The sequence below is a fragment of the Neopsephotus bourkii genome, unplaced genomic scaffold (genome assembly GCF_033783945.1).
Source record: "Neopsephotus bourkii isolate Nb327-2 ecotype Australia unplaced genomic scaffold, CSIRO-AGI_Nbou_v1 NB_1244, whole genome shotgun sequence".
NCBI classification, from domain to species: Eukaryota; Metazoa; Chordata; class Aves; order Psittaciformes; family Psittacidae; genus Neopsephotus; species Neopsephotus bourkii.
The window spans coordinates 540,057-553,225 of NW_026901729.1; the positions used below are offsets into that span (position 1 = coordinate 540,057).

The 13,169-nt window shown below is 46.5% G+C and overlaps 1 protein-coding gene across 3 annotated transcripts; it reads left to right on the top strand.

The window, feature by feature from the left end:
• The first annotated feature begins 6,980 nt into the window (after positions 1-6,980).
• Positions 6,981-10,803, top strand: LOC133218308 (glutaredoxin-1-like). 3 transcript variants are annotated; one of them, XM_061364641.1, is made up of 3 exons: positions 6,982-7,322; positions 10,059-10,217; positions 10,583-10,803. In XM_061364641.1, exons 1-3 carry the CDS (start codon positions 7,125-7,127, stop codon positions 10,712-10,714), a joined length of 489 nt encoding a protein of 162 aa, XP_061220625.1. In that variant the 5' UTR covers positions 6,982-7,124; the 3' UTR covers positions 10,715-10,803. The 3 variants fall into 3 exon arrangements, with proteins under 3 accessions (XP_061220626.1, XP_061220625.1, XP_061220627.1); XM_061364643.1 differs by having other exon boundaries at positions 6,989-7,322; positions 10,103-10,217; positions 10,583-10,696; XM_061364642.1 differs by lacking the exon at positions 10,059-10,217 and having other exon boundaries at positions 6,981-7,322.
• The last annotated feature ends 2,366 nt before the right edge of the window (positions 10,804-13,169 follow it).

The window sequence follows — 13,169 nt, forward strand, 5'->3', positions numbered from 1 at the left end:
TTGACTCTGTGTCACCCCTTTTATCTGTTTGTAGTTACCTGGATGGGATGGATGGTTTAATTCCTGTTGGTAGCAATTAATGTGGTTTTAGGCTGGTGCAAGCCATGAACAGTTGGATCCTGTAGGACACGGATGCAGCAGAGAGCTGGAGCAGGAAGGTGTTGCATGACCTCTATCCATGCTTCTCACCTCAGCACCAGGCAAGAGCCCTGGTTGGACACTTTGGGTCTCATCAGTTTGTGCATGAGAAGGAGGCAAAGGAAACTGCTCACCCAGTGTATTTCAGTGCCCTTTCCTGCCCCCAGATCCCACTGGAAAGTCAAATCAAACCAAAAAATTGCTTCTTACTCATAGCAATTTGTTATCACAGCCTTCAGCACCTCTGCTGCCTCCATGGCCTTGGCATGAACTAATCATGACTTGGCATGAACTAATGACATACTTACGGTTTTAGTTATGATTCATTTTCTACTTCAAGGTAACTCTCTAACTCCTTTTACAGAACTCCTACTGTTGTATGAGTAGATATTTTAATTCCAGAAGAATGCCTATGTATCAATGTATTATCTATTACTTCCCAAATATCTATAAATTGAAACAGTGTTTCCTTTCAATGAATAGGAGAAGACGGTCTGTTTTAATAACCTGTAGAACACCTTTGTTAGCGTGTACATATTGTGGTTTTCCCCATGAGGAAAAGATTCAGGGAGAACCAAGTCCACTTGGAGCATATTGACATGGTATTGGTAGGGACTGGACCAAAAGGGAAGGGAGTTGATAGCTTTGCATGGCTTCGGTGGGAAAAAACTCACTGGCCTTGGTGACTTTTTTGGGAATAGTGGGTCTCATAATCCCAGGTACCCCCATCAGGGCTGACAGCACTGATGTCAGATTTGCTGGTTGTGGAGGAGGCGACCCTTATGGGTTCGCCAGTCTGAGGAGGAACATCGGCTTTTGATGTGACTTTGAGCTCTACCCTTCCCAATGGGGGCTCTGTTTGAACTGAATTGTCATCCTGTGTTCATAAGCTGTGCTGTGTGAGATAACCCTGGTTATCTTTTGTGGCTGTGTGAGTTCTTTCTTGGATATAACAGAGAAATGCTCAATGTTATCATGACCCTTGTAGATGCTGTTGGGAGTTTTCTTGAATTAAATCATTAATTTGTTATACCAGTAGCTTATAAGAATGTAGTAATATTAAAGACAAAATGAGCCCAGCCTTTGCACAGGGGTGCCTGTCTGAGCATAGGTACTTTTCTGTAAATGAAATCTTTATCAAGGAGCTAAATGCTTCATTATAATTCTGGTACTTATGATTCTGCTTTTTGTTATGTAGTCTTAACCAAGAAAGACAAAGAAAAGAGACTGGAAAATTACTTAGTGTTTCCACAATGCCCACAGCAGATCGCCTCAAATGTGCCTGAAAACTGCTGCTGGGAGATGAAGATGGAACAGAAAATTGCTGGAGCTGATTTCTTTTTCTTTTTTCTCTCATAAGAATGGTTTTCATATTTCAGAACCGTTTTCTCAATAAAACGTTCTTTTCAGATTTCATGCTGGAGTCATAGGGATTTTTTGGTTTTTTTATTTTTCCTGGTGATGATTTGCAGAGCTTGAGAGGGTATTTCCTTTCCTATTTGCTTTCTGTCTGGAGACCCTAAGTTCTTTAAAAAGATGAGGGCTACTTATCTACATCTTGCATATAGTGAGTGTGAAATACAGAGCATTACACTGTTTTTTCAAGATCACTAAAGAAAGCTGAACACATTAAAGAAAAAGAATAGGCAAGTTATATACATGGAACTCAAATGGGAAAAGATAATTTCCTATCATAGTAGAATTTAAAAGTTTTAACTCTACATTAACTGAGTGTGCAAATAAAGCAGGTTTTTGGAGCATAATTTCATAAACAAAAATGAGCATACAGCTGAACTGCAGCTTGCCTGGACACCTGATGGCATCCTTGGTGGCAGCGCATGCTTCTACCAGCAGCCAGCTGCATTGTCAGTAGTATGGATTATTTGTCTGGCACTGACTTCTTGTACTGGTACAAAATCTGCGTGAACATTTGTCTGCATTGCATGTAGTCCTAAATTTTTAACTCTTTGAAAGCTTTTCCAGGTTTTTTGCCGCAAGTTACTCTGTTGCCGGTAATTTCTGTATAGATAACAAATAACAAAGTCATACTTTTAACTTTGTATGAAGTTTTATAGGCATTTAAAACTAGAAATGGAAGTACAAATTAATGGAAATACAAACACTTTCTAGTCAACCAAGAGAAGTATTTTGCTATTATGTATTTTAGTCAGTAGTAACTATAGGTTTTATACAGAGAAGCTAGCCAGTGTAAAAATATTATTTATTTACAGATTAATGCATGCTACTCTATGGATGAGTAATAAGAGCATCTCTTACTATTCAGACGATAAACCAGCTTGCCATTTTACTGAGTATCCCCACAATGCTGCCTGTATCAGGTGCAGATGTGCTGTTCTGGCAGGCATAGACCATCTGAAAAAAATGAAATTATTAGAAGACTTCTTATTATAAACTCTTGTTTTTAATCTGTAAGATGATTTTCCCTAGAAAAGTGTTTATCTTCAATGTGTTTTTTAAATGGATACTTCAGCATTCATAAATGTGACTGAAAGTAGATCCTGATGCTTTGATGCTTGGTGAGTTGCCGTCAGTAAGGTTATTATTTTAGCAGAGGCCTTAGAATCATAAAATTATTATTAGCTAGGGTTGGAAAGGACCTTAAGATCATCTAGTTCCAACCTCCCTGCCGTGGATGGGGACACCTCACACTAAACCATGGACTGTATCTGTCACAGTCAGGAATTAGGCCAGTACTGAGTCTGGTATTTATTAATATCTTTGCATGGTATAAAGCAAAAAATGCTATGGTATAAAAAAAACTCAGCACCTTTATACTCTGGTATAAAGTAAAAACCAGGAACCAGCTGGAAAAAAAAAAAAAAGTTATTTAATCAAGTGGTTTTTAAGAAATTAAAATGTCTGAGGAAAAAGGCTTCCATTGGTGCCAGCATCTCCCACACTCTGAGGCCATTACTGAATTCTGGTGTCCCTAGGCAGGTCTCGGAGTGTTTAGGATTATAGTTCAGACTTTGGTTTAAGTGGAGTTTTGATGCCCAAGCATCAAACTAACATTGAGCTAACTCTTGAAATCCACTTTTAGAAGACAATTTTTTGAATAGCAGGTTGCACTGTACGATTTTCACTGCACCTATAGATGTGTGTGCTTGTCCCATGCTAGCACTAAAATCTCGAGAGACTAACATAGAAATCTTTTGCACAGATAACATTTCCCACACGACAGCTAAACAAAACTCTGTGATCGTCTTTTAGGTCTTGGTGTATTTGATCTGAAAAATCTGTTAGGAGGAAGAAAAGCTATTTTATTAGGCATGTATTGAAACTCCTGAATGTTGCATTTTTAATATACCCTGGCTAAATGTACATGTTTTCAGATTGAGTATGTAAAATTTTGTTACAAAATAAAAACTTTTCTCTAGTCATTCTCATGTGATTATTTACCCGTGCACATTAGAATAGCTGAGAATTACACTGGAAATATATTTGTAGCTTATTAGAATCACAGCATGTTTTTGGTTGGAAGGGGCCTTTAAAGGGCATCTCATCCAACCTGCTAGCCATGGGCAGGAGCACCTTCAACCAGACCAGGGGACTCGAACTCCATCCAACCCAGCCTTGACTTTTCCAGATGCACCACTTCTCTGGGCAACCTGTGCCAATGTTTCACCACCCTCGGTGTAAACAATTTCTTCTTTCTACCTAGTCTGAATCCCCCCTCTGATAGTTTAGAACCAGTTCCCCTTGCGTAATTGCTACGGGCCCTACTAAAGATTCTGTCTCCAGCTTTCTTATAAGCACTCTTTTAAGTATTCAATAGCGCAACAAGGTCTCAAGGAACCTTCTCTTCCCCAGGCTGACTCAGCCCAGCTCTCAGCCTGTCTGCAGAGCAGAGCTGCTCCAGCCCTTGCAGCATCTCCATGGCCTCCTCTGGACTCGGTCCAACAGCTCCACATCCCTCTTGTGTTGTTGCCCCAGACCTGGCCACAGGACTGGGGGATTGGGGGGGGGGGATCTCCCCACAGCTCAGCAGAGGGGGAGAATCCCCTCCCTTGATCTGCTGCTCACACTCTGGGGGTGCAGCCCAGCACTTAGGGGGTTCTGGGCTGTAGTACACACTGAAGCTGGCTCTTGGGGTGTGTCTCATCACCCAGCACCCACAAGTAGTTCTCCTCCTCAGGGCAGCTCTCAAACTTTCCCCAACCTGTTTTGATATGGGAGGTTGTCTTGGCCCAGGTGTAGGACCCTGTACGTGCCCTTGTTGTTACCTTCAAGAGGTTGGCACTGGTCCATCTCTCAACTCTGTCCAGGTCCCTAAAGGTCCTATCCCTTCTCTCACGTGTGTTGACAACACCACTCAGCTTGGCGCTCTCTGCAAACATCTGGGTAACTAAAAACAGGTAAAGGAGTGACACAGAGTCAAGGTGGACAAAAAGTGCTGTAAGATGCTCATAGCATCCCCTAGGTCCCCCTGTGCTTTCCCCTGGGTCACCCATGGCAGTGTGGCCTGACAGTATCCCGGACCGCACAAGGGGGTGATGAATGGTTTGCCTAATCCTGGCAGGAGCACAGGATTTATTGGTTATTTCCCACATCTAAACAATCATCACACTGTATTTCTGGGAAAGTAAATTTTGAAACTGGTCGTGATTACAGGAAGAGGGAAGAGACAAAGGATGGAGTCAAGAAGACATTACATGGCCTCAAGCCATGACCTCTGTGCCGGGCAAGAGTATGGTCAGGAACTTTGGGTCTCAGCGCATGAGAAAGAGACAAAGGAAACTGCTCAGCCAGTGTATTTCAGTGGCCTTTTCTGTCCCTAGATCCCACTGGGAAGTCAAATCGAGCCCAAATATTGTTTGTTAATCATAGCGATTTGTTATCTCAGCCTTCAGCACCTCTGCTGCCTCCGTGGCCTTGGCATGAACCCGTTGCTCAGCCCGGGACAAGACACCGTCACTCTCTGCTCTGCACCCCAAGACGGCTGGACGCGGAAAGGGAAGGTGGAGGGTAGGGATGCGCGGTCCCCAGGCTGCAGAGCTGCGCGCAGCCTCCACCGGCAGGCAGCATTGCCCCCACTCAACTCGCAGCGCGTTCCCCGGTCAAGCCCCCAGCATCCCCGAGGAGTGTTCCCCGCGCATCCTGTTGACCGTCCCCAGTGCGTTTCAGCATCGCCACCCCGCAACCCCGCGCACCCTGCACCCCCACGCATCCAGCCGTACGTTCCCTGCATAACCACCGAGCCTGCCCGTGCGCAAAGCCCCGTGCAGGCAAACGGTTTCAGTGGCCGGTACAAGGCATGGTTCCAGTTGCAGTTTTCTAGTTCTGGGAAGAGCATCTGGCCTCAGGAGCCTCCTGTTTTCCCATGAGTAAGAGGAAGAAAAATCATACTGAAAGCTGGCGGTGAGGAGAAGTTACGCTTCCCAGGACTGTCACAGCCGTGGCCAGGGCCGAGCAGAAGCTGTGGCTGTGCTGGTGCACAAGGAGCTCCCTAAAGCCAGCTGCCTCCGTTTTGCATTCTGAGGACTGCAAAGGCGTGTGTTGAGGTTAAAACACGTATTGGTGCACAAAGGAGCAAGTTCCCTTCCACAATGCTGATGCTGCAGCAAACTAAGTTTGGGAAGCCCTGTTTGGGAAAGGGGCAGCGCTGCTTAGCCTGCGTGTCACATGCGACATTGATAGGCTGAAAAACTGAGAGCCTTGCCCCTGCTGCTGGTTTTCCCCTTTCAGGCTCATGAAAATAAGAAGCTGATGTCCTTTATTGTCCTTCTGTATCAAGCCTTCTTATTTTAAACAGCTAAAATGTGGGTGGGTTGCTTATTTGGCGGGTGGCCCAAGATACCTGTGGGAATTTCTCGCCTTTGTTGGACCAGTTCCATGCTCCCCAGTGTGAGACCAGAGAAGAGGATGCTTGGGGTGGGGGTCTTGCCCAAGTGCGTGAAGACTTGGGCAAGAGGAATGAGGATGATGGAGGAATGAGGATGATGGAGCCAGGATCTTCCCTGCAGAGAGCAGTGCCAGGACCAGAGGCAACAGGGAGAAACCAAAATGCAGAAGGCTCCATCTATAAGCATCAGGAAAATACTTTGTTTTGTTTCGGTTGCATCCCTGGAGACATTCCAGCCCTGAGGGGACACGGCACAGAGCAACCATGTCAGGGTGACCCTGCCCTGAGCAGCTACTAGGGCTGGGTGATGTCCAGAATACTCTATTGTCCTGTGCAAATTAAACATATGGAAAATGCTGGAAACTGCCAGGCAATTAACCAACCGAGTTCAGCAGAAACCAGAGCAGGGAAAGCATCTTAGCAGAAGATGAGCTAAACATTAGACCCAGTCTGTCCAGCAACAGCGTAAGATGTTGTACATGGTGATTGCCACCCCTGGAACAAGACACCTGTGTGTTGGTGATGGGAGACAGGCTCTGCCTGAGCAGTGGTGCTGTGGCCATCAGGAATCTCAGTCCCACCGAGCTTCTCACTTGTGGGTGCAACCTCACCTCCACAGCTCAGCATCAAATATGTGTGCACAGTTTAGCCCTGTGAAGCTTGCTGCCCAACTGTGTCTTGTACAGCTTCAATTCTAGGAAGGACTGCAGCCTTAAGGTTTTCTCTTCTGTTCAGTTTATACAACTGTACATAATTAAGTCATACAATATGTGTGTTAAATCCCTTTGATTCCATTTACCTTCTCCCTAAGCACATTTACACACGCGCCTGCAAAAGAAACAGTCTGGGCTTGGGTTTTTTTTTTCAGTTCTGGAATTCACCGTTTGAATTCTTTTGGCTCTTATTTCCTGACTGGGGAGGAAAAAAAAAAAAGAAAAGAAGCGTTGCTGACTTAAGAGCTGGTCATCAGTTTGGTGAACTGGTGACACACTCCTGGGGAGGAGTTTGGAGGAGGAAAAAGCTGTGCAGTTCATAAGTGTCTTGATCTGGGATTGCTGCAGTCTCCTCTGCCTGTGGACGTGCTGGTGAAGGGCAGCATTCCTGCTCATCTTGAAGCAGCAGCATGGCTGACAAGCTTGTGGAGGACAAGATCAGATGTGACAAAGTAACCCTCTTTACAGAGAGAGGCTGCTGTTACTGCAGGAATGCCGAGGAGATGTTCAAGCAGTACAACTTCGTGCCTGGAGCTCTGGAAGTTGTTGATATCACCCAGCGCAAGGATGTCCAGGATTACCTGCAGCAAAGAACAGGGCACAGAACCGTAAGTTCTAGTGGTTGTTCCTCAGCACTTGCTGATCCTCTATCCCAGAGTGGCCACAGCCTGGCCAGCGGCTGCAGAGGTGGAGGTGAGGGCTCTTTCCCCACGGCTTTTCCTGCTGGATCACGGGGAGAAGCTGCAGCCCGCTGCACCGGAAAGGATGTTCCTTGCTTTGCCCTCCCTGTGCATCCCATCGCTGTAGCTACTGCAGGGCGAGTGCTCGGTGCCGAGGTGAGCACCCATCCTCACCGCAGCAGCCGCAGGTGCGGAGCTTTGCCTGCCTGAGCCCTCACATGCAGGGCAGGAGCCACCCCTCAGTGGTCCCTGCACCTCTGCAGAATGAACACAGTTTTGCTTTGACTTCCCAGTCCACCCCAGTGAGAACAACATCCAGCGATGCCCAGGGGCCAAACAGAAGGGACATGCTGGCGATCTGCCTCGCCACTGGGGCTTAAGGAGATTTCTCCTGCACCGGTTGTGCCTCCAGACATGTGGCTCGACTCAGCCCAGGGAAAACTCGGAACTGGAAGGCTACTTTCAGTGCAGCAGGACTGCTGCAGGCTCTGACAGAGGTGTTCCAGTGTTTGTCCTGCCTGAAGGACTGCAAAGCACCAGCGTACCTCCTGTAGAGCGCTTGCTCTTGGACTCAAGCCTGTGTCCTGCTTGTGCCTGATACTGCTGGCTCAGTTTTAGCCTCTTAGGGGGTACCAGAGGGAGCCATAGCTCTTCCATGAGACTCTGGCCCTGTCCTGAGCGTGGGTACGGGGCAGCAGCATGTGGGCACGTCTGGATTTGCCCCTGCCAGGGCGAGACTAAGGGCAGCCATCGACCCCCTCCAACACAAGGAAAGGCTTTCTGTGAAATACGAACTCACTCCTCTAAGCAAGATAACAAGGTTTTATAGAGGGACAAAGTCAATGAAGCAAAAGCAACAGCGCTGGGCGCATGACCGTAGCCAGAGTTGCAAGTGATTAGCATTTGTTACAGGTTTATATACTTTCACTATCACATTAGTTACATGCATATTCCTAATTCCTGCATATAGGCGGGGTATATTGTAACTAACTCCCGGAATTTATTATCACATAAGTCCCCTCCTCTTGGAGTCTGCACGCTGCTCTCCGGTGACTGTGGGCAGAGGTCGTCAGGATGAAGTAAGCAGTCTTCCTCTTGTGAGTAGGGGTCTTCAAGATGAAGTAAGCAGGCTTCCTCACAGTGTACTTTTCACCTTTGGCACTGTTGGACGCCCCAGCAATCACACAGCTAGCTGAAACCAGCCAGATCTGTAACTTCTCTGGTAGCTGGCAAAGATTTAAAACAGTGTGACCTTCGTGCAAAATTTATTGCAGGATGGGCAGACAAGGAGTATCCCAAGCTAGCAGATGTTTGGGACCCTCTGTCTCTAAAGTAACTGCTAAGTAGAAGGATGGTGTGAAATAACTCATTCATGTTTAGTGGGGCCACTAAATCCTGTTATCTCACCACAGACTTACAACACAAACATTGTTCTTTAAAACTAAAGATACTTTAGAAGACTAGTGTGAAACAATTAACTCATGTTTAGTGCAGACACTGCATGCCACAGACTTACAGCATAAACATTGTTCTCTTTCTACAACCTGAGTTAAGCTAAAAAGTACTTATGTTTTTCAGGCACTAGCTTTTCTTATATCAAGACCCCCCTTCTTTTACCCTTACAAATTCTTTTGCTATGTGACTCCATTTTGCTCAAGAGTTCTGGCCCTTTTTAACTTGTTGTCTAATGCTGTGTCTTTAGCAAGCTTTGTTTCTGTTATTGAAAACTGGTACAGTTACATCCACATAACCACACCTATGATTTGCGAAAGCCAATACATCTATGTGTTTATCACATTTCTGAGCTGCCATTTTCCACTGACCCTTTTCCCCTTGCTGTTTTATGCCTGTTCTGGCCCATGTCTTTTGTCTTCACTCCCTGAGCTATTACTGTCTCAATAATTCTAGTCCCGCCGGTGTTTCCATCTCTTTTTGTCTTCCCTGGCTTGCAGCCATGGCTGTGGTGGTGTCAGCGGTGGTTCACTTCCCTCTGCAGCAAAGCTTTCCCTTCAGACGCCTCAGATCTAAGGATCCAGAATGGCTCCTGGCCTTCAGGAGAGGCTGGAGTTTAATTTGGTTTTTACATTTGTTTACATTACATTTGTTACACTGATTGCTGTCATCTTGCTGCCAGGCAGCCACCATGAGGTGGGCAGGAGAAGGGACAAGCAGAGGCAGGAAAACAGCAGAGGCTGTTTCAGGGCTGTGAGGTAGGAGGAGAGCAAAAGGCCAGAGAAAGGGTATGTGGAGAAAGCGCTGAGCGAGCAAGGTGAGTTTGCAGGGCCAAGGGACTTTGACGGTGGCCATTAGGGAGACAGCACATGCCACCCAGCACCTTCACGTGCTGGGAAGCACCCGGGAGCATGCTTGGAGGACCTGCCGTGGGCACACGCGTGGTCCATATGCAGGTCTCAGCACTTGGAGCTGCTTGCTCGCTGCTCTGGGATCATGTGCTCGGAACATCTCCAGCACTAACCCAGAGTGTGTTTTTACCCTTCTGCAGCCTCTCTGAAATGCAGAGGCTTCCCCTGCCCCTTTTTGTCTCGCAGCGGTTTTCAGAGGGACGGGAATTGGGCATGGGAACAGGAGGATTTCATAAATGATGGTCTCCCTGGTGCACAGTCTGCTTCCGAGACAAATCCTTTCCCCACACTCTGCCTTCAGCAACCAGCTCTTCTGATTAACCTGTGGCATTGCTTTGTGCTCAGCTGCCTGTTGTCTTCATTGGGAGATGCTGCATCGGAGGATTATCCGACCTGCAGAACGTGGACCGCAACCTCCCCAGAATACTGCAGCAGATCGGTGCCCTGCAGTAGTGTAAGGGTAAGTCTGAGGACTCTGGCGTGTGCTACAAAACAAGGAGATGGAGCCAGGCCAGCAGCTTGAGTCAAACAGCTCAGAGATCCTGTGGGTAAAATCTAGACTTGGTGTCCTCACAGAAAAGAACTTAGCAGTCTGACCAGAGGAGTTTAGCAATGCTGGCTGGGCTTACAGTAGGTGTCATGTACATTGTATGTCGGCATACAGACAAAATCTCTGTGCATTTATGAAGGCACACACATATGTCTGTAATCAGGTGAAAAACATAGCTATGTACACACACGGAAAAACACTGTTTAGCGGCATTTTCTTGATTTAATCTTTCCAAGCAGCTGTCTACCCTTTTTGTCTGCTGTTTCTCCTTTCAGGAGAGAGATGACCAGGAGCTGCATCCGCCTCATTCTGACATTCAGGGGCTTCCTGAAGGAAATTCCTGGAAATTTCCCTCTGCGGGATCAGATGCATCCTCTGGCCAATGCAGCTTCTTTCCCTGTCACTGATCAGTGGTCTGAGATGTGAACGTATCTCCATCCTTTCTGCAGCTCCACAACATGATCCGCTTCAGCCCAATAAAATACATTTGCTCTAAGCATCTGCGTTCACTGTTGTGGTTCTTTTTCGCACAGACCTATCCACGCGCTCATCTGCAGTGCCCGTCTGCTCTCTGCAATCAGTTTCCCAGCTGTCTCTCCCTCAGACTTCTGACCTCCTCAAACTTCTTCATGTTTGTTTCCCACATCGTGTGCAAATGTCATGACAATGGTCTGAGCGGGAGGGATGCACAGACTGCTGTACTGCTGGTGCCGGGTCATGCAGTGCTGAGGATGGCTGAGGCAGCCTGTACATGCATCCCCTGCTCTGAAGACTCATCTCCTGCTGGCTGACGTCTCATGGAAGGGTCACGACAAGGCCTCAGAGTACTCTTTTGGCAATGGTTTTGTTACAACAGCTGCCCTCAGGATGTGATGGGGGTTCTCATTTACACTGCACTGTTGTCAAGTGGCGAGCAGCTCGGGACTGAACACGCTAGCGCCTTCTGCTGAGGAGGCTGGTGACTGCAGAACCACCACTGAGGCAATGTAAGAAATATTCAGATACTGGTTTTGCAGTCGGCCATTAACCAAGCGTAACTGCCAGAACAAGACAACAAGATGGTGGTTTAGGTGGGAAACTTGGGCAGGAACCGGGTTAGTGGTTCACCAATGTGCAGAAACCATACAATAAAAGGAGATTAGCAAATAATGGCAGTGGGCTCTCAGAGTAGTGGGAGATGTAAAGAGTACATTTTGTAGCTAAGGCTTGGCCAGACATTAGGAGAAAGGTATAGAAAATAGTCCAGTGGAGTGAAAGCCCCTTAGAGGAATTTCTAAGGGAAACCCAAAAAGTTTCTGTAAAGCGAGAGAAGGAGAAACAAAAATAAAAAGCAAAAATTAAGATGTCCATGGTGAACCAAATAATGGAAAAGAGAATATAGAACCTGTGGCTTCAGGAGGCCGAGGGGCCTGGACAAGGGGAAGGGGCCAGGGCCTTAGTGGTGCGAGAGGGGGAGGCAGTAGTAGTCGGGGGCTGGGGAAATCGTGGCAGTGGCCACCGACTCCACTCCCAGCCACAAGATGCAGAAAGAGCAGACACTTTAAACACGAGTGCCGTAAACTTAGAAAGGAGGAGAAGGTGATCCCATTGATGACGTTCAAAGACAGCCAATAAGGGAGTCAAGGGTCCCTCAACCTGAGTTTCAGCCGGGACCCCTTGATAAATTTAGAGGTAGGACCTCAAGATGAGGAGGTGGCCCTTTTAATAGATACAGAGGCAGCCAGAGCCATGCTGAATTATATACCTCAGGGATTGAAATCATCAAACCAAAGGCTAACTGTTTCAGGAGTGATTTTCAGTTCCCATATTTGAAGAAACTACCCTGAAGTTTACACAGTGAAACAATTCAAGGGCAATTGTTACACATTTGTGAAGCAGGAATCAATTTGCTAGGGACAGATTTAGTCATGCAACTAGGGTTAGAAATTAAAACTTATGGGGATCAAATTTGGTTTCAACTAACAGAACAGGATGAGGAAAAGATAGACCCGGTCATTTGGGAAAAAGGGAAACAGAGGAGGATTAGATATATCTCCCTTAAAGATCAGATTGAAAAGAAAAGATGAGGTAGGTAATCAGAAACAATATCCTATTCCTTTAGAGGGACAAAAAGGATTACAGACAATCGTAGAAAACCTAGTTAAGGATGGGCTTCCAGAACCCTGTATGTCTCCCTTTAACTCCCCATCTTACCTGTACGAAAAACTGATGGGTCATATCATTTGGTGCAAGAACTGAGCAAACTGAACCAAATGGTTCAGGTCTGACATCCAGCAGTCCCGAATCCTTATGCCTTCTTAAGTAAAATACCACATGACCACGGATAGTTCAGTGTAGTGGACATAACAGGCCCAGAGAACAGAGGCATGTTTACCTTTGAATGGAAAAACCTCACACAGGACATAAACAACAGTACAGATGGACTGTCTTACCACAGGGATTTACTGAGTCACCAAATCTATTTGGACAAGTATTGGAACAGGTGCTAGAGAAATTTAATCTGCCCCCTGATGTCAGTGTATTGCAATATGTAAATGACCTTCTAATCCCAGGGAAGAAGAGACAAGTAGTGGCAGAAGCCACAAATGCCTTGTTGAATTTCCTAGGAGAACAGGAAACTGCACTCCCAGCCACAAGGTGTTTCCTATGTGGAAAGAGTGGACACTTTAAATGTGAGTGCCCTGAGCTTAAAAAAGAGGAGAAAGTGATCCCACTCATAATGTTTAAAGACACTGAATAGGCGGGTTCTCAACCTGAGGTCCTACCTATCTACGTGCACACATGGAAAAACACTCTTAGCGGCATTTTCTTGATCTAATACTTCCAAGCAGCTGTCTACCCTTTTTGTCTGCTGTTTCTCCT

What these genes read in the sequence shown, in the direction of transcription:
- LOC133218308 (XM_061364641.1), top strand. Translation starts at nt 7,125, where the DNA reads ATGGCTGACAAGCTTGTGGAGGACAAGATCAGATGTGACAAAGTAACC. An exon ending in AAAGAACAGGGCACAGAACC is followed by an intron (nt 7,323 to 10,058) that starts GTAAGTTCTAGT and finishes CTCTGCCTTCAG; the next exon opens with CAACCAGCTCTTCTGATTAA. An exon ending in TGCCCTGCAGTAGTGTAAGG is followed by an intron (nt 10,218 to 10,582) that starts GTAAGTCTGAGG and finishes TTCTCCTTTCAG; the next exon opens with GAGAGAGATGACCAGGAGCT.